The sequence below is a fragment of the Orbicella franksi genome, chromosome 14, assembly GCF_964199315.1.
Source record: "Orbicella franksi chromosome 14, jaOrbFran1.1, whole genome shotgun sequence".
NCBI classification, from domain to species: domain Eukaryota; kingdom Metazoa; phylum Cnidaria; class Anthozoa; order Scleractinia; family Merulinidae; genus Orbicella; species Orbicella franksi.
Genome location: NC_138158.1, coordinates 22,366,964 through 22,388,278, shown reverse-complemented (window position 1 = coordinate 22,388,278; position 21,315 = coordinate 22,366,964). Strand labels below are relative to the sequence as shown.

General features: G+C 39.5%; 1 protein-coding gene across 2 annotated transcripts; it reads right to left on the bottom strand.

Annotated features, from left to right (window-relative positions):
- Nucleotides 1–286: 286 nt before the first annotated feature.
- LOC145468419 (single-stranded DNA-binding protein 3-like) lies at nucleotides 287–18,574 on the bottom strand. 2 transcript variants are annotated; one of them, XM_081452123.1, is made up of 19 exons: nucleotides 18,504–18,574; nucleotides 18,211–18,283; nucleotides 18,013–18,074; nucleotides 17,647–17,731; nucleotides 13,301–13,417; nucleotides 12,782–12,853; nucleotides 11,913–11,939; nucleotides 11,543–11,611; nucleotides 11,234–11,321; nucleotides 10,677–10,729; nucleotides 9,824–9,885; nucleotides 8,718–8,751; nucleotides 8,072–8,114; nucleotides 6,955–7,025; nucleotides 6,809–6,875; nucleotides 6,300–6,331; nucleotides 5,278–5,361; nucleotides 3,788–3,826; nucleotides 2,871–2,960 (listed from the first exon to the last, which is right to left on the bottom strand). In XM_081452123.1, exons 1-18 carry the CDS (start codon nucleotides 18,557–18,559, stop codon nucleotides 3,812–3,814), a joined length of 1,110 nt encoding a protein of 369 aa, XP_081308249.1. In that variant the 5' UTR covers nucleotides 18,560–18,574; the 3' UTR covers nucleotides 2,871–2,960; nucleotides 3,788–3,811. The 2 variants fall into 2 exon arrangements, with proteins under 2 accessions (XP_081308248.1, XP_081308249.1); XM_081452122.1 differs by lacking the exon at nucleotides 3,788–3,826 and having other exon boundaries at nucleotides 287–2,960.
- Nucleotides 18,575–21,315: the final 2,741 nt, after the last annotated feature.

Below are 21,315 nucleotides of genomic sequence, written 5' to 3'. Positions count from 1 at the left end.
TGACAACTGATCAATAAAATTTACAATTGTGAAGAACGTTATTTATTCATTTCTAGCCCCTAGTGCTTTTCCTATAGTATGCGGAACGAAAAGAACAAGGGGAAGAGAGGATGACATCTTTGTGAATAGCTTTGTGACTAGCCCAGCCGCTGACCGTCGTTCAGCCGTCACGCAACTCTCCTGAAAGCAAACCGCGTGACACGCTAACACAACCATCGCGCCAGAAAATACCAAGTTGTTTGTTTGTTTGTTTGCTTTTTTTGCTATTTCTAAAATTCTTCTAAAATTATATGGCAATTTCTTTAATATCAACAGGATCACAAATTGTATAAGCGTACTTAAAGAAAGACAATGACATATAGGAGTTTGATCTTTATACAGATTTATAGTTTTATACCATGCTATTTTAAAGAGTCCGCAAAGCCTACAACGGCTGAGGGATATATTTATGTATACTAGCACTGCAGAAGGTAAATTTTTGACTTATCAAATTGGTTCCTTTCAAATTATCTCGCAGCAATCATAATATTTCATTCATAATAATCATAGACATTCTTCAGTGTTATGTGGAAACCCTCTTGAATTTCTTCCCAGAGAAAACATTTTTTTTTTTCAATTACTACATAGCTACTGTTGTGGGTAAACAAAGGTTTCGTTGGGTGGCGAAATGAACGCGGGCAAGGAGCACGCATGCAGGCAATCAGTAATTCCCCAATCACCGTGAAAATGATCGATTAGGAGAAAATGTCAACGACTTTTTTTAACAAGCCTGAGGTGTACTTCACTAGTCTTTAACAGTTGTGACGTCTCAACCCTTTGTGCCTGAATGACCAACATCTAATTAGACAAAGCGGCAAATGGCGGGATATACCGGAGACGTAGAACACTTACAAACACTACCTTCAAGACAGAACTTGAATATTAGGCAAATATATTAATGTAAGACTGCATTCCGTTCGCTGTATATATGTAAAGGTTTCCGTTTGTACTAGGCCTTTTCTAAAAGTTTAAATATACCTTAACACATTGAAAAATTTGCCAGGTTCGCGAAGTACGTAATTCACAAGCTTCATGAATTTGCTACTCAAGTCTAATAAATTTCTACCTAGCTTAAATATGGCGGCCATTCACAATTACAAAACAGCTATTCATGTTCTAGGCTTGACTGTAGAGAGAGTCGCTCACGACAAGACCGCGAAGCAATAAGATCTTCCTTCACAAAGCCCAGTTGAGATTAAACGTTACCAAAAGCAATAATTTTAACTAGGTATAGCCTTGCGTGCTAAATCTTGTTTCCCCGCAAGTCTACAAATAACGCATGAGAACAAGTCAAGCTTTAAGAGTACGAATACCAAAACTCTTATGGCGCCATTATCGTGCCTCTAACCGGCTAAGACCACCAAGCATGATCTATAAAGCAAACCCAGTTTTCAATTCATAACTTTTTGGGATTTTCTTCGGAATTGTGTTCCTGTGGTGAAGGAGTTGATGCAACGCACAGCCCCAGGGAAAATAAATTTTCGCGGAAAATCAAAGGTTGCTTCGCAGTCTTCATAAAAAGCGGCATACTGTACTTTGAAATCCTGCAGCAACGAGCCGAGCCCGTGTAAAGACCTAATTCGTAAAGCATTTGGAAACATTCGGAACTCCTCGTTACTTCGAGCTGACTATCATTTTCCTTCGGATAGAAATCAGTGCTACCGAGTTTCGTAGAAGCTGTCAGGTAACTGGATTTAATCCGTCAGAACACGCATTTATAAAAAAAGCCCTTTTAGATTTGTGGAAAGCCTGCTCTTAGCTAAAGCGAAGATGCAGAACGCTGCGCGTGAAACCTTTGCTACCGATCATACCTCCCCAATTATTCTACCATGTGAACCCAACAACTGACGACATATCTTACACACGACGTAGATAAAGAACTATACAAACATATTTTCCCTTTCTATATAATATAACCTTATTTTAAAGACATTCTATTCTAGGCTTAGCCCAAGGAAACAGTCATCTCTCTTCACCAGCTGAATTCATTCCTTGCTAGGAAGACATCTGTGACTCAACCCCAAAAATTATTAGGTAGCTTAAGCAAAGACGATGGCGACGCTGAGGACGACGTCCAGTCAAACACAATTTATATTTTACGAGTGTAATTCGCAATTGTCTAGATCTGCTCAGTAAGCCATTGCTCTAAAAACGAGCTCGGGCTAAATATGAAATGACAGCGTTCAACTGAACTTGGTCATTTCACGTTCTTGTTTTGCAGAGGACGGCAAAGAAACGTTCAAAGATTTATAATGCACGTGCACAGCCATTGTTATACCCATTACATCTCTTGTTTGGTGACGTTCTCGTTTCCATCGTCGTCGTGGTTTGCTTAAGCTCCCTAATTCCATAGTGATGAGGTAGATTTAAAGAGATCCGTGTAGCCGCTCTGATTGGTTCTAAATTGCGCGCGAAAATTCAAAACCGAGAAACAAGCAATCAGAGACGCTACACGGATCGCTGTAGAGTACGTCATCAGCAAGGAATTATTCGGGTCCAGTCTCGAGCGTCTTTCCAGCGAGGGAAGACCCGAGACCGCGAAGTGAGAGCTCTTTATGCTCAGGCCCTTGTGGGCTCCTCGTTATCTTAAGCGCTGCAGTCAAGCAAACGGAGTCAAGCGCGAAATTTAAAATGCTAAACCGCAGAGCATAAGAAAAGCGGGTCCTTAGTATAAGCAAGGTTTGACTGACTGTAGGATTTGTTCCTAACTGTGGAGTCCAAACCTCTCGGTACTGTGGTTTGCTACAAATCCTCTGATAATGGCGGATGATGAATATACAAAGACATAAGTTCTCTGGCTGCTATTGCATGAAGAAGTCGCCTTGATGATCTGTTGTCGTTCCGTCGGTATTTTCAAATCTTCTAGCTTCCTCTTGCATGCTTTCTTTGATCTTTAAGATCGCAACGGATTCGCAGTGATCCTGCAGAGAAAAAAACACTGTTAACCAGACTATTCCAACACTAAAAACCTTAAATCACATATGAATGCTCGACGACACGCGCGCACAGATACCTTTAGTCTGGCAAACAAGCGCCCTTTTCCGGCAAATACACGAAGATGAAGCCGAACACTTCCGACTCCCACCGACCAATCAGAAGCAACACGAGCTTTCCGAAACTACTTCGTCGGCTTGCCGCCATGAAAATACGTAAAGTTAACAAGGGATCTCGCTTGCATCACAGGCACAGCGAGTTCCTGGAGAACTAAAATTATCACGCAGGCAAATCTCACGAACGAATTCCTTATGCCCGGTCTCACAATGCCTTAAAGCTCATTCAAGAAATATAAATTGAGAATAATATGAAAAAATCTCAATCCTTTTGCCGACCTGTAGTTAAATCACATTACAGTCAGTCAAGATTGCTGAAAAGCTACCCCGACCAAGTTTCTCACACATTAGAAGGAAGGTTTGCTAACAAAATGATATTAACATGAAGCGAAAGTTAGAAATTTAATGAGACTATTAGATTTGGAAAATAGCCAAGCTCGCGCTTTTTTATGTGGCGGTTGCTAAGCACCAAAAAGTACTATGTATCCGCAATAGATCACTCTGTAGTGATCACGCGATTTATTTGATCTAAAGGAATTAGAAACAGTTGCTAAAAAGGGCGCTTCTTTCTCGACTGAAAACGTTTAACAACAATGGTTTTCAAAGTCAACCATAAGTCATTTGCTACCTGTAACCACAGTTAAGAAATCATGTTCTGCTTACACACCATTTACTTTCCTAAAAATAATTCAACTCACTTTAAAAGCCTGTTAATGTTCACTTTAACTTGGAAATGTCTGCAAACAAACAAGAATTATAAAGTATTACAAACGACCGAAGAAAATCGGTGCAACAGAGCCTCCACTCCGTCTGGTCAGCGGCATCGCTACCGCTGACCACAGGAAGTAGTGACTTAAATCCTCCTCATTAACTTGGCTGGTCGTCTAACCGAGCGATTTATGATCAGCGATCAATGATCAATGAAAGAATGGCGTGAACGTATGAATAACTACTTTTTACAAGTGGTTATGGTGTCACATGACCTATGGTTGTTACACAGGATGCCACTTTGCAAACTATGTAGGTACAGTAAAAATAACGAAGTGAATCTAAATAAAATGTGATGAACAACAGAAAGTAATTAATTTGAGTATGACAAAGTGTGTAACATTACAAAAATATAATCGATTTTTGGGTCTTTCTTTTTCAAAATCCATTTCACCAAATAAGGCAATTATCCTGAGCACGCACACAAATACAAAGTGTCAGTCGTTTCCAGGCTCCGGTCAAAATTCGGCCTAACACGAGGAAATTTTGATGGCTGGACAAGAAGCGATACTATACAAGACTTATATTGTAAAAGTAGGTGTTAACTAAGCTTATCAAGCTTCCATTTGCCTCGTTTAATTTAAAACCTAGTGTTGAATAGTATTGCCCTTCGAGGTGTATCAGCTTAACAAAGTATCTGCTTTACAGCCTCAGGAATACTGATGAAGAATTACAACTCGGTTTCAAGCTTATTTTAATAGCCTATTCAAATCAACTGAAGCTTCTGCTTAACGAATTTCTTTTTTAGGTTTTAACACTTGCACTTGGGTTAAGCCTAATGCTAAGCCTATTAACTGGTTCGTTACTAGCTTGGTCAGTTTAGTTGATTAAAATCAGCACAATATTTAGGCCACAATATAATCAACAACAAATCAAGGTATTAAATTTAACTTAGGTTTAAACTTACGCTCAATTTATAATTAGTGCTTTACAACTTTACAGTGCACTGTAAAACAATCTTACTAGTTACAGATTTACTTGTTGGCCTATTTTTAAAACTATCATTAGTTTTCTTACAAAATCCAGAATGCCGTTCTATTCCTTATTTTCAGCCCTGATGGTCGATACCACTTCCAAGCCTTCAAACTTTTTTTTTTTCCTTTTCCAACCGAAGTTTCTTATGTACAAACTACACGTTTAAATGTCACCGCTTACAACGCTTAAATTAGCACGAGCTTTTAAAGTGCCTGAAACACGTACAGATACTCGTCCACATGCAAAGTGTATTATTCATCAAATGACACTGAAATTACGTGTTAAATGACTCAACAAAAGGAATGACTGTTTGTAGCAGTTTTCACCATATTCACTTTATAAGAACTACATTGTGCTATCACTCTACATGACATTCTTCAATCTCCATACAGCAGTAAATGCACATGTACATTAAATTTTATTAGACAAACAAGCTTGCACTCACGTTATCTTGCGAGAAAGGCAGTAAAGTGCTGAACTGATTATCACCTTCCCCAGGGGTACCGGGGTTGTGATCATTCTGATTATCCTGCAAATAGCACAGTAGAATATCAGTAATGTAAAATGTAAGTAAGGGGTGAAAGGTTGGAGGGAGGTTAAAATAAAGAAATAAATTATATACAATATTTAGAGAGGAAGACACATCAGCCCTAGCTGGGTTTCACGTTGGTCCTCTATCCTGGTCAGGCCTGTGCTCTAAAAGTGCCTGGGTGCCAAAGGCGACTAACTTTTGACTTTGGGCGACTGGAAAACCTTGCGTTTTTTTTGCATTTAAGCTTACATGCTGGGCACCCAGGATTTCATGGTTAGGAACCATTGGGCTCCTTGTAATTCTTCTTCCACCACAGCCTTGCTGGTCGAATTAGAATTTGGATATCAGATGCTTGTTTTTGCATAAAACCAAAGAACCCAGAGAAAAACTCTTCGAGCAAGGCGAGAACCAACAACAAACTTGACCCACATATGACACCGTGTTGGAATTGAACCTGGGTGGCATTGTTGGGAGACATGATCAGGCGTATATATATATAAGAAAAAACTGATCAAGTACTGCCAAAATGTGGAACATAGGATCACTTGCTTGGCATCGAACCTGTGAACACTGTATATTGCCAAACCTGACTTCATGGTAACTTCATGAATGTGACTAAACCTTTTTGACCTACATGTGTACAGTAGAGTGTGGTTTCACATGATGTCCCAAAACAATGAAATGGCAGAAATGTTGGTGTCCCAAACCAATTCTATGGGAGTTGAACTCTATCCGCATGTTAACACTATCTTTTGTTGCAATAAATTTGCATGGCTACTGGCCAAGTGGGTGAAAATATAGGGTAGCTAAGTCTTTAAGGGACTGGAGTTTGGTATGCTACCAGTATCCCCTGGCACAAAGTTATAGCCAAAGTATTTACTAAGAAGACAATAACATTCATGTACACTAACAAACAACATTGCTAAGAATTTTACCTTGGGCAGACCATCCATATCAGGGTTTGAATCTGATGAAAGGTTTGCAAAGCAAAATTAATATGACTGACTTGACTGAAACTACAGTAAGTGCCATTTTTTTGTACAACAAACAGTAAAAGCATTCAATCATTCATGTATAAAACAATGTACATGCCAATGACAACATCAACTAAAACACTCAAGCAAGTTAACACATGACAGGCTTTTATCCAGGATTTGAAAAGTGGGTGTCCAAAAACTCAAGCCCTTAGGCCAGTACTATACCAGGAAAATACATCAAAGGGATAAGTGGGATGTTCCACAGTATACCACAACAGAGTGTTGTATGACTATTTTATAGGTCATACGCCATAGAAATCAATGTGACACGTGCAGTGCATGATGGGAAAGTTGGATGTAATACCATCGAATATACAATGGCATCCTGTATTCTGATTGGCTGCATTTTCTATGGCATGGTATAAATAAGTTGTACTCTTGAAAGTTTATATTTCAATATAGCTCACCGTTCATAACAAGTGGAGCCTCCTGGGCCCCTAAGGGTAACGCAGAGTCTGGGCCACCTCCCATGTACTGAAAAGAAACAGGCACTAATGATTACTACTGGTTTTTATATGTCAGGTGCAGGATATTAAAGCTTCAATGAACTTACTGCAGACATGTTTCCTCCAGGGACAGATTTCATCATTGCATACATGGAGTCACCTCCAGCATTTGACGGGTCTGAAAAAAGGTAAGCACTTATTATAAAAGGAACATGACTATTGAATGAGAATTACACTAGGGCCGTGAAGCGGCCTGAAGTTATAATTCAAATTATATGAACAGATGAAGTGAGAAATATATGAGCTTCCCACCCTTCTTCCCTCCCTTCTGTCTTCTCCCTTCTCCCTGTCTATTCCATGGCGTCAAAAAGCCACCGAAGCATCATGGGACCACGAGATCTACGTCCCAGGGCCTTGTGGGTATACCCAAGCCCCTTTTATTGCTTCTTTAGGGGGGTTTCCCCTTCTGTTGATGCTAAAAAGTGGTTTGAAGCACTAACCGAGAAATTTGTACCATTTGTTGTCTCATATATTTCGAACGGAGTCTGTGAAATATAATCTTGTGCTTTTCTTGCAACATTATGTGAAAAAATATGGTAATTAACATCACCTAAGGCTACCAATGTATACAATGTAAATGTTCTGACTGGTTACATCAGTTGTGTCTTTGAAAAAAGATTTTAGTCGTACAGTGCAAAGGGTGCGTAATGGTAGCCCATCAGGCTGGAGCTTATCCCGGTTTCTGCAGCATAAATCCACCAAGAATTTATTTCTAGTCCCCCTTGAATGGGATGCTAGTCCATAGCTGGGTTACCCCCAAGTAGCACCCATTTGTACACCTGGGTGGAGAGAGGCACTGCGAGAGTAATAGAAGTGTTTTGCCATCAACACAATGTCCCTAGCCAGGGCTCAAGCCCAGACTGCTCGATCTGGAGTCTAACCTAGAGGGCACTGTGCATGCCTGGATTGTACAATGGAAATACAGAAAGCAAAACTTAGGCTGCCTAGAATGCTATTGCACTGCAAAAGAAGATCCAATTCAGATTTGCCCAGCAGATGGAAAGGAAGTTTTAATTCTGCAAAATGAAATACTCCTCATGTCTGCTACTTTTGGGTCGCAAGCTATTGCTTTGAATTTGATTACCTTTTAATCACAGTTGGTAGAAAACTGCTCTTAAATATTTAGTCACAGGCGAGTTTTAAACTTATTCATGTAATACCAACCTTGTGGACTGGGCATGATCGGCGTTCCTGGGGGTCCTGACACCTAAATTGACAAAAGTGTAATTTGTTTATGTTAACTGACAAAGTAACTAGAGTAGAACAAGGGACCAATGATTATCAAAATGACAAACATTAATGCTAATGTCATTTCAGGTTAATCCATTGTCATCCCCGAGACTACTCCTGTTGGTCAGGACCAAGAATCAAATTTTCTTGGCATGCACAGAGTATTTGTTACTCAATTTCTGCCAATCAGATTTATTAAATTTGTCAGATTTAACTGGGGGTCAGTAAATTGAGGACCTGCAGAGAGGTCATGATTCTTGGTACTGCCCAGGAGTTTGGCCTCTGGGAACAAATATGCCTCAGATCAAAGTACAATGTGGTCTCTTTAATACATATACCAAGGAGGGAAAGCCGAGTGTCTGTATTACAAAGAGGTTTCCATACTATAGACTGAGATACTTCATAGTGATTACATGAATTCTGGTTTTGCTGGGACATTTGTAAACTGTCCATAATACAGGTACCAGTATTATGAAGGTGTCTGTAAGGAGAGGTTCAAAAGTATGAGTATGGTAAAGACTATTATAGTAAGACTTGCTATTTTCACACTAATCCCATTGCCAGAGCCCTAGCTTCTTACCGAAGTTGTGGGATTCCAGGGTCTACTGCCAGGCCTGTGAGGGAAACAACAAACAGAAGACACAAAAGTGAAGAAGGAACATGGCAACTCATTTCAAACCATATTCAATCTGGATCAGAGGTGTGAAAAGTAGCCTGATGCTGATGAAAACCACAGTCTACTTCCTGATCTAGGAGGGCCACTATTCCGGGAATTTGCCTAGTTCTTTAGAAAAATATGGATTAATCAGCAGCTTACTTCAAAACTTTGAGACAGCCCTGTTGGATTATTTCCTAATTTATGTCTGGTGTTTTTTAATCTTGCCCCAGGTTGGATTTCCCATGAACACATATATGTGCACTGAGGGTGTGTATCTGAGCAAAGAATACATGAGTGCCACTTTAAAAAACAAAAGACTATACACTGTAGGTTGCAGGAATTACAGTACTACACAGTAAGCAGGGTTGTGAGAAAGCTTTTAGGTATACACTCAGGTAGATGGTTTTGTTGTTCAAGTTCATGTTGGTGGTGGATTTTGCCATCTCTCTCTAAAGAATCAGCGAAGTAGTAGCAGAGCAGCCAGCCACAATTAGGCAATAGGTGGTGATTATCACTGACAGCTGGTTTCTTTTGACAACACAAATATTGTTCTATTCCTTTTTGCTTCACTTGGCCGAATAGAAAACTGTCTTTTATACTTGTATGTTAAGGAGACAAATAATTTTACAACATTTAGTGGAGAAAGTGGCCAGCAATAAATTAATCAAGTTTATTAACAAGAATCTGAGACATGCTGAATACAGGTTACAAGCCAGAGAACATAAGAAAATGTCACATGCAATTTTACACTGCAACAATATTACAGTAAGGAAGAACAGCCTGGAATATTAAACTGGTCAGTGTCAAGTGGTGTCAGTGACATTCACAATGAGTGGCATATAAAGGTCTGATTACTCAATGGGAAAAAGTTCAAAGCAACCTAATTAAACACCTAAAAGAAATGCAGCAGTTTTTCTACATGTGTGCAAGAAAACAATGTTGACACTGGGGCTTACAAATGGATAAATCATTGATGATGATGATTTATCCATTTGTAAGCCCCAGTGTTAATAATTCTAAAGACTCACATTGGCATGTTGACTCCTGGTGCTACTGAACTGTTTGGAGGAGGTCGCATTCCGCCATAGTTCTACACAATGGAAAGTACATAAATGTCACTAATAACTTCCAATATTACGAGGCCATTGTTGAACAATATTTATTATTAAACAGAAAAACTGTGAGGTGAATAACGTAACTTAACCTGGACAATCACAAAAGATGAATAACTTAAACCCTGAAAACTGGCAGTATTAACTTAAATCAAACTTTACTGGCTAAAGCAAAATATCTTCTAGCCCAAACTAGCATCTCAGTCCTAATAAACTCTTAATCAATTATCATGTGTTCAACGTACATGAACAGCAATTTCAGAAAGGTAACCAGCTTGTATGCACACTTCAACCTGGATAGACCTTTCTGTTATTAACCCCATAATTTACATTTAATGAATAAAAACAAGTGAAGTAGGAAGAATCAATGACTATATCCATCTCCGACTAAACAAGGTAAAGCTTAAGTCTGTTTACAAGCCAAGTGCCCATCAAGCTGGAACTTATCCCGGTTTCTATGGCATGAAGCGACTACGAGTATTTCTACTGCCCCCTGGATGAGATGCTAGTCCATCCCTGCAGGGTTACCTCCAGCACTAATTTTGCCGCTACCCATTTATACACCTGGGTGGAGAGAGAATATGGGAGTAAAGTGTCTTGCCCAAGAATATGACACTATGTCCCTGGCTCGGGCTCGAACCCGATCCACTCGATCCAGAGATGAGCGCACTATCCACGAGGCCACACACCTCCACAAACAAGGGCACATGTATTCTATTAATTTCTCAACTGACAGGACAATTTGTGCACATTGTTCTCTTCCACTTACCGGTGGGACTGGAACTCTTGGATGGTTCATTCTGCTCATCTGCATGGGTTGGCCTGTTTAAGAGAAAAAGTTCAGTTCAGCTGAGGTAATTAATATATAGTCTAACAATATAATTATATACCATTGAGGAAGCTAATACAGGAGCTTCATTAGCCTTTTCAGCAGGAGGGTAACTGGTTCTCACAGGCAGGCAAAACTTTTTCAGGAACTGAAATTTTTCTTTAAGAAAAACTTTCCACTAGATGGTCAAACCAGGCAAGCAAAATCATCCTCACAGCTGGTCAATTTGCCAGGTACCTCAACCTTAATGAAACCCCTGTAAACACTTGGTTATTTACTAGGCAATTTTCCTGGGTAACCAGCTTTTAGTTAAGGACTGGTTACCAAGAACAAACTCAATGTGAGGAAAGGTAGCAGGCTTGCACTTAGGACCTCCAGACTAAGAACTGATAAGCCATATGGTAAATTAGCCATGTTTTCTTTTTTTACGATGTTTGGTACAAGTAGACCAATAACAGTTCAATTGAAAACATCTCAGAATACCGATGATCGTTCACCTTGATATCCTCCTGGCTGCCTTGTTGGGTCCATGGTGCTCGGCAACAAGGGCTGTGCTCCTGGTACACCTGCCACACCTCCTGGAGGCTGAATGATTTCAGAAAATATACAATAAGTTTTTTACTTAGACTTCTTGAAATTTTCTAGTAAGCAGGGTTGTGAATTGCAAAATTCTTACTCCCACAAGTGAAGCATGATCCTGCAGTATTCAAAAACTCTGTAACAACTCTGTATAAGTATCGCTATGTGCAGGCATATTAGAGTCTGTGTTTTTGCAGTCACAGAGAACACTTCCGCTCATGTATTACCTGGCCTGGTATCCTCACATTGGGCGGCCTGTTAGCTGCTGGGTTATATCTTGACATGCCATAGGGTGCCTGTTGAAGAAAGAAAAACACAATCAGAAGTACAACCTCTACTGTACCAGTACGATATTAAGACATGGGCCAAGTTGGGACATTAGTTGAAAAATGTAAATTGTCTCTACAAACATTATGTGGTGCTTTTGGTGGCATTTTTGTCATTTCAACAGTTTTAGACTTCAGTTCGTATTAAACCAAAGGTATTATGATATACTTAGGAGTTAAAAATTGTCCTTTATATCTGAAACTAATTGTTGTCATTTTCCTAATGTTCAAACAATTAGGTAATACTTAGAGGTATGGTACATTGTCATACCTGGTTAGTCATGTATCCTTGAGGGGGCTGAAGCGGAAAAATAAATAAAATCATAAAAAGAATAATACATTGTTTAATGAAGTGTGTGTTATAAAGTGATGGAAAAGAAAACTTGTTTTGGATGAACTTACAATGTACAGGTTCTGAGTAGCTAATTTTCTATTAACAATTAGCTCAAGACTTCTATCGTGTGATAGTTGGCGAGGGCGCAGCCTGATGTAACTATCACACATAGAAATCAAGAGCGAATAATCTAATTGCTTTAGTATAAATCTACTAGTCATTCAAAACTTTATCTAAATCCTCTTCACAGACACTTTGAGAAAGAAGCCGCCGCATTTTGTTAACAAGGGCACACTGCTATGCTACTCACTATCTATCACAGAATAGATAGTGATCGAGTAGCATAGCCAATCAGAGAACAGCATTCCTGACAGAATGCTAGTAGATTTATACTAAATCTTGATATGCATGCACTAATTAAAGATTACCAAACTATCTATTAAATAATAAGAATTCAATGTCAATAATTAAGTGACAATACTTTGTCAACAACAGTGTATGATTTTGTTTCGCCTTTATACATGTATATTAATTTTCCCCATTAATTTCAAGTCTATCACAAATATAGAATTCATGGAAGCAAACTCAAAAAGTTGGGGGTGAACTCAAACACGGTGGAGGCAAACTGGAAATAGAAAGTTTATGAGGATTTTAGATGGGTGCGAAGTTGGTGGATGCGAAACAGGTAGAATTCATTCAAATGACAGGTACAGAGCACTACCTTTATGGTAAAGTAGTGTTTTTTTTTTAAAAACTTAAATTGCGAGATTATTTCCTCATAATTATGCCAAAGCCACTTTATCTACCTGATTTGGCATGTAACCCTGAGGCGTTTGATGTGAAGGTGGTTGATGGGGCGACGCTTGCGGTTGTGACGACTACATAGGAAAGAACAGTGAAAATGTGTATTAAGTACATAATGCTTACATAGTGTACAAGTGACTGCCTTAGAAGAAGAAGAGCACTTTCAAGAAAACCAGATCATGCACTGTAGCCTGGGAAATACAAAGGACTTGTTTAGTATAGATGGTGAAAATGAAATGCTGGTAAAAAAAAAAAGACTTGTGTTAAAACTATAACTGTGAAGGAAAGAATTAAGAAAACCATGGCAAATCTTGCATTCTTAACATTTTAATATAATTTTCCTCAGTGACCTGGCTACTGTATTCACAAATTTCGTGTGCTATCAACAAAGGTAGGACATAAATTCCTTGTAAATATCTTCCAAAGATGTTTTCTAAAGGTGTCCTTTGTCCTTGTAACCAGAGTGTGTCAGAATTAAGTGGACCTCAATTCAACTTAACACACAGTATATGATTGCTTACCGTAAAATAAGGAGGCATTCCTCCAGGCATACTTGAGCCCCCAGGGGGACCATCAGTTGCCCCCATCTGAGGGAATCCCGGGGATGGCACAGCCCCCTGCTGAAGATTGGGAATGACCTGATGATAGGTTTATAAGTCAAGTCGTTATCAAATGTTAACACAACTTTAATTTTCCTGTCAAAATTTGTTCTTAATATCCAAATTAAGCTTCTAAATAATAAACAATGACCATTTGTCACAAAAGAGTAGTGAATTATTTGCTGTTGCCAGTGACATGCTATTGATATATGAGAGTACTAGTCAGGTACAAATAATGACATTTTGTGATAACTGAGCTCAACACCTGTTTTATCAGTCATTAAAAGAACTTGTTTTCACAACACATTTCTCAGTGTTCGTTTAAGATGCGATGAAAAGTGTACGCCTCCTTTGCTTGGTTTCTGCCTTCTGTAGATGTGCATCAACATGTAAGTTCTGATTCACCTGTTGCCTTGATCTTCACACTCGTAACAAATTTGTTACTTTTACGGCTTAATTGTATTAACTACAGCCAAGTTAACCCATAACAACAAGGGCCCATCAAGCATGCTCAGCCATAACAGGTGCTACCGGTTGGTGCTTTTGAGTGTAATAACCTCTCTAAATAAAGTTTGATTGAATGATTGATTGATTGACAGCCCTGCTGCACATGCACCTGTAAATTACTACTTTTCTTGAAAATTGTACACGTTTTTGGCATGTCATACTGAAGTGATTATTAAGAGGTATTTGCAGAGGTCACAACTTTGACTTCAAACTATGAACTTAATGAATGAAGATGCCACAAAAAAGTGATGCTAAAATCTATGTATCACGCAGCTCATGGTATCAGCGGAACATTATTTCCAACATATAGCAAGGTAAAAAGCTTGGCATCACGATCATTTGTAAGATGTTACTTGAAGGTGATGTGACACACAGTTTAGAAACAATCAAAACTGTGCGAGATTTAGACAAATGGCATTAAATGGAAGTCAATTTTCTTTTTGTTAAATAAATATGGCTACTGAAACTTATTAAGTTGCTGTATAGGGAATACCTTTCTAGTTTGACAAATAAATAGAATATGGATTAAACTACATACATGGTGATCAGACAGACACCTAAGCTTGTAACTAAAAGGAGCTCAGTCATTATATTTTAAGTTATTTTGGTCGTGTACAAAATTACCTATGAATTGAAGGAAACCTGAAAACAATAGTTTACTATGACAGAAAAGCACTTGAGAGATACAATACAAATAAAAAATAAAGGAACAAGGATGATCAAAGATGGAGAGGACTGACACAGGTTACAAACAACGAACTTGAAAAACTTGGACTAAACTTTTCCAGATACACAAGCTGTGATGAGGTCCCTTTAAAAGAAAACACCTAGGTAAAACCATTTTGAAAGTGATAGCTTTTCAAGACGTCTTATCTTAGCTCTTAACAAATAATAATTTGAAGTTCTAGCCACTTAGAGAAGCTTTATTGATCTAATAAATTCATTCCCAACTTCAAAGATTTTGTAACAGTAAAAAGCAAGTTGTACGTAGCTTTTACTTATTTAGAAATATCAAATGTTATAACTCTCAGCAAAATGCCCAAAATCATATACAATAGTTGTTAGTTTTCTGTCAAACTTTAACTGCAGGCCATAAAATGCCATTTGATATTTAGAAACACAAGAAACAGGTATAAAATTTCTGACAACTTATCAACAAAATTAGACATTTTACAAATCAATGGCTGTCCCTATTTTTACCAAAGTAAAGTTTGTTGCCTGGAAACCAGTGAAAGTTAAGATTACAGTCAAATGTAGCAGATATGGTGTAGTAGAGTGAAATCTATTTTTTGTTTTGTTTTCAAAGGCCCCACGCTGGAGGTAAAAATAAAACTTATTTCAAGAACAGATTATTTACTGACCAAACAAAACCAGACATTTGAAACTTTTGTATGAAGCAGCCATGCTTACACTTGGTTAAGAGATTGAACCAAGAAAATTATTGCTAAGGGAAAATTGTTGCCTTTTCATGTATAAATGCAATTCTCACTACTGTTACTTTAAGAGGTATGTAGAGACAAGTGAGGAGATTTTGTATGCCTATATCAATGATTGCCTATCCTTTGTATTTTGTGTAACAACAATTCTAACTCTACTTTTATTTAGTAGAAGACCTCAGGGGCAGGAAATTTATGCTGGAGTATTTACAGAAATTACACAGCTGCAAACTGTACAAGATATAAACATGACGTCTTTCACCATCTTTTCTTAGTAATTTCCTAATGTAACAAGCACTTTATCAATAATTCTTTCAGCAAAGCAGTTATATAAAACAAGCAACAACTTCACTGATTACAACTACTGTGATTTTATCTTGAAAACACAATTCTCTGTGGGTAAAAATTTTCACAACACAAAGCTGTCATCTGCCTTGTCAACTGCAATAATAGCATTACTATTTTCACAATGCTTGTCTAAACAACAAAGTTATGAAAGCGTGCCCTTCCTATCCTAAACTATTTCAAACACGAGCTTTAAGTGGTGGTGGAAAAAAAATCAAGAAATCAGTTCAAAACGTGAACCTTGTTTGGATTGTATTGTTGGCTGAGAAAAAAAAAGGGCATGTGCTAAATTTAACAACAGTTTATCACAAGATCAGCGAGCTCATAGGCTAACAGACAATAGCAATTCCTGCCAGAAGTTTTCCCAAAATGGTGCGTGTTGGAAACTCAACACCTGTCACACGGAGTACACAATCACAACACATCCCACCCAAACTTCTCGCAGACACTCTCGTGTCAAACTTTATGCTAAGTTGACAGAGGAGCAGAGATGTTTTAAATAAGTCCGACCACCCATGACGTGTATTCAGTCTTGTCAGTGTCGATAAAATAAAACCCTGGTTTATTTATGGCCATGTAAATTCACATTATCACACGCCAACGAGCAGAGTTTATCGCGCGCGCGACAAAAAAATCGGAACACATAATCGCCCGTGAAATAACCTCCACACGTTCGAATGGCTTCAGAAAAAAGCGTTCTTTGCGCCGTCTCTCTTAATAAGCGCTAAACTGTTAGTCTAAAAACTCCGTCATGTGACGAAAAAAATGCCATTCCTTCCTGAAATTATGCAAATTTTGGGAAACCTCAATACGCATCTCCCCCATAGTTTATCAACACAAAATATTCGTCCTCGGCGCGTCTCGTGGTTTCGAAGCACCGATCATTCGTTCGTTTGATCTTTGTGCTCGGGTCTTAGCTGGGTATAAGCGGTTTATTAATCGCAGACGTAAACTACCGCGCTTCACTGAGAAATCATTGAATTCAAAGAAAATACATTTTGAACGCCTCCACCTGATCGACTCAACCCTGTCGTAACTATACCCTTGGCTAATTTATTCAAAAAACCTTAGCTTTAGGCTCATGAGCATTCACCGACTCTATTCAACCGGTTACGAGGGATTTAAAATTTGAGAATAAGAACATTCAATTACCCGACAAAAAAGACAACATATTCAAGTGGAGCGGTGCATAATCTGGACGCAAATAAACTCGAAGAAGGCAAAACTCGTGTTGAATGCAACTGGTGGCGAAGTCACAAAGACCTTTGTTCAAGTTTAGCATTCAAAGGTAGAACTGAAAAGAGATAAGCTTAAAAAGCATAATATGTCAGGGAAAGAATCGATCTTTTGCAAAAGTTTCATGTACAATAAATCAAAGTTTTCCCCTATCCCTTGCACGGCACAATATCTTTCCGTCTGCGATGAAAAATTAACCAGCGCGTTCGCTAGGAATTTGAATATTGGCCGTGTTAAAGAGCTTTTACTCTCCGATCGAGACGGCCGAATAAAATTTCTCAACAATGCTCAATTTTCTGGTAAACAAGCAACAACTTGGAAGGATACGTTGCATATCGGTTACGTTTTACGTAGAGGCGTAGTTAAAATTATCACGGAATGATTTTGCATTTTCGTTGAAAGGAAATGACAGCGGCCAACACGCAGGAAATTCTAAGATGTAGTGTACGAAAAACATATCGTTTCATCTGCGCGTGCTTCTTCACTAAGCCACCACAAGCGTTCAGCCGAATGGAAATTAGACTCTCGTACCTTCCAGGTTTAAACCCGCAACAATGCTTGCAGCGAGCAGTATGTTTCAAATCGGTGATCTCGACAGATTTCCACGCGTGTAAATGTAACAATACACTGATCTAGCGTGACAAAAATGGAGCGCTCCGACCGAACGAATAATCGCTTCGCTCGCAAAGATCTCGGAGGAAATTACATCAAGAGCTTACATTGTAAATTCTAAATTGTCCTTACATAGTCGTGGAATGCTTTTGCTTCACTTGAATGGTCGCAACTGTCTCGTCTCTCTGGAGCGGCGCAATATAAGTCCCAAAATACACTGAAACGAAGAAAGGGAAAAAGCACACGGGCATCACTTGAACGAAGAGAAATAATTTGGGCGGGAAATTAAAAAAACAACCAGGATTTAATCATAGAGAAAGGTTAATGAAGCACCCAGGATCACAGTTTAGAAGGCTGGAAAATAAGATCCGGCAGTGTTGCGTATAAACGACCATTAAAAACGTAGCTCTCATTTATTTCGCTGTAAAGATAATGAGGACCTAGTTTAAAATTCGAATCAACAACTCACTAATTAGTTCAGTCATTGGCGAAACTCACCACCACCATGAATGAAGAAAGCCAGGAGGTTCACCAAGCGTTATATTCTTTTCCCATCTTATCTGGAAGAGAACGAAAGTGTCCCTCAGTACCTATGAAGCATGTAACCTTCGAGAGACGCTACGCTCCCGAATCGCGTCTCGTAGAAAACCAAGTTGCACACTCCGTGAAAACGAACCAACTTCTGATCAAGTTTACCTCGTTAAGAAAAGTCTGTGCGCTCTTTTGCGCTCCCACATGTAAAAGGTACTCGTACACATACAAGGCCAGCCTACGGAAGAAGTAGAACATTTGATAAGCCAGTTACGCTTCATCAGTGTACAGACACAGCGGACAGCTTCCTACAACACAAAGCCGCGCTCAAGACCCGGCGATGAAACTTTCGAAATTCGCTCGCAATGGCCCTAAAATTTATATACCATCCCCCGTTTTCGGACTCGCTGATTCCATTTCTGGCATCCATTTTGCAGGAAAAATCAACTGAAGCTTACTTTTCGCGTGCCTCTGCATCCGAGGGCACCGTATTCGCCTTGCCTTTGGAGTACATGCTGTGCTGGCCCTGTCAAAGATGTGTCACTTGAGTTCGTCATGGCTTGTGGGGTCCGCGTCACAGACCGGGGCCTAGCGCCCGTAACTATAGAAACCATTAGTGGATTGGCAGTGATTGGTCGACCGATGGGACCTCTAGGTTAGGAGGAAAATTTAACTTTGGACTGGACACCCAGACTTGGTTTGCGTGATGTCCGCCATGTGTTGGTCGTTATTCCAAATAAACATGGGATTCAGTGCATGAACTTTTAAAAACAAATCATAACATGTAATTAGTGGAATGTGGCTGGTTGCACGATAGACGTATATTTTTTAACGAAAAAAAAAGAAGAAACAAAAAAACACAAAAGTGCACTTCATCACAGTTTGAGAAACGTCGAGTGAAGGTCGTATGCAAATCTTGTGACGCGCGCTTTTAAATATTAAAGTTTCTCTACGTTTTACTTTAGTATTATGAAATTAGGTTGTTGCGTGGGCTATATTTGTTTGTATGCTTGATGTTTAGATTTTGCCGAGACTGTAAAATGTTGATCTAACAGCGTTGCGACGCTCCACTTCTGACAATATGGTAAAATTAATTGCTCATTTTGTCCAAAAAATGAGATTTCTTAGGCTTTTTTGTTATTTTCGGTTTCTTGTATACCATGTGCGTGGGAGGTTACATCACGTTCGCCACGAATTTGAGCGGAGAGATCTGCGTCTGAAAGATGAAAAAAGATCTCTTTTCCCCTTCCCTCGCTCGATCCCCGTCTGAGACTGGGCCCGAGAAATTTACCAGTACTGACGTTGCGCTACAGGTATCATCCAATCAGAATTGTTATAGGGAACTCTGTCATCGGCCGCCTGCATCTTGGAATCTCATCTTGGTTTTTCCAGAAATGGGTGTTCTTCCACTAAACACGCTAAATGAGCGAACAAAAAATCTTCCTCAGGGTCTTATAAAGAATAGATAGTTTAAAATCTAGGCCTAACTGACCGTTGCATCTCGTGAAACTTCAGTCTCACCAATGCAATACAGTGACCTCAATAATTACCACCAAACTGAACTAAAAAGGTGTTCTTCGGCTTAAAGTTAGTGACGTGAAAAAAAGAATTATAATTCCTAAATTTCAGACCTAGCATATCAAATATCAGATCACATAGCTTCCGGGTTTGAATTGTTGCTCCTGGGACTACATATTGTGTAATTCGTGCGTGGAAGGAGCTCGTCATTAGGTAAGAACTCTTTAAGAATTACATCAGAGCTTTTACCTTTGCTAGGCACGGCTAGTTATTCTCCGAAAAAAGCAAGTGCGAAATTATATCAGGATGCATGTCTGTTTACACAAGCAGACACTCCGGGGAACTATTTTTCAAACTGAATTGTCAAGTGTCCACTTGGGAGTGTTATCTGCTTAGATGGGAGGATAAGAATGCTTTCTGTGTGTGTGCGTGTGGTCCAAGTCATGACTCTCAGCCAGTTATGGGAGATATTCTGTTATTCGCTGTGGAAAGTGTCCCAACTTATGGCTACAGGTCGAACTTAGGATGTGAAAGAGCCATATCGTTTCTTTTTCCATTATTTTTTCCCCTTTCTCTTTCAAGTCGGCACACTTGACCAGTCTACACCGAAGAGACTGGTTGCAGCGACTAGTCACTTGTGTGTTCACATGAATGGACCTGGTGCACAGGAAAATGGCAAAATCTACGGGCAAAAGGTATCATTTTTGGTTCATTTTCATCTGATAACAGGAACTTGTCTACTCGCATGCACTGTTCATACGAAGGCACCGACAAACACAGTTTGGAGGGACAAGTCATCAAAACTCCCCAAAGGGGCTTTTCAGTTACAAAAGGAATAAAAAAGATAAAAATACGTCAATTAAACCGCGTGGAACAGGTCGCAGGGACCAAATGTGGACCCTTTTTTGAAGAGATTTGTAGCACAGACGGCACAACTTCCCTCCAGGACCTATTATAGGGACTTACGTCCAGTGTGCCCGGGGGAGACTCCCGCATAGAAATGGTGGGGCGGGGGGGCTCGTCGTACCTTTTAGCGGTTTTGGTAGCTCTTAGAGTGTTTAGCCTTAAAAGGTCCACAGTGGGAGCTTTTGCAGTGCCTTTTAGGCTATTGAGCCGAAAAACTATGACGGGAGATAATGTGTTTTCTAGGAATTAGTACTTCTTAGGGGAGAAAACAATTTCAAGTTACGCCCACAAAAAAGGATCTTGGTGCCTCTGAGGGGTTCTTTTCAAAATTGCCGAAGAGCACCTACGTCTTTTTTATATGGGAGTTCCCCACCCCAGGCTCCTGTGTGTCAACCTTTAATTTGTACTGTGTACGATTTTGTGCATGCACTGGCTTGACACGAGTGTCTTGAAGCACGCACGCACGCGCAGAAAGGAAAATTCAACACAACAGATCTTGGGAGCTGTTTGCTTCTCTGATAAAACGTACATCAATTTTTACTTCAGTGTGGGACCAGTCGTCCCGAGGGGGGAGGGGGAATCGATCGGTGGCTTGCCATCGGCAAACGTGTAATATATCTGGTTGAGCCAACAAAAAAGGGTACTGAAGACCTTACTGATCATCGCAGTTATACACGCAACTTAAGCGCATGTGAAATTAAACCCTGAAAGTAATTCAGGCCTGAACGGGTCGAACCCACGACCTCTGCGATACCGTTGCAGTGCGCTACCAACTGAGCCATCAAGCCATCCGGGAGCTGGTCATAATCACTTTGTGAGTTCGTAATATACCTGTAGATGGTGAAG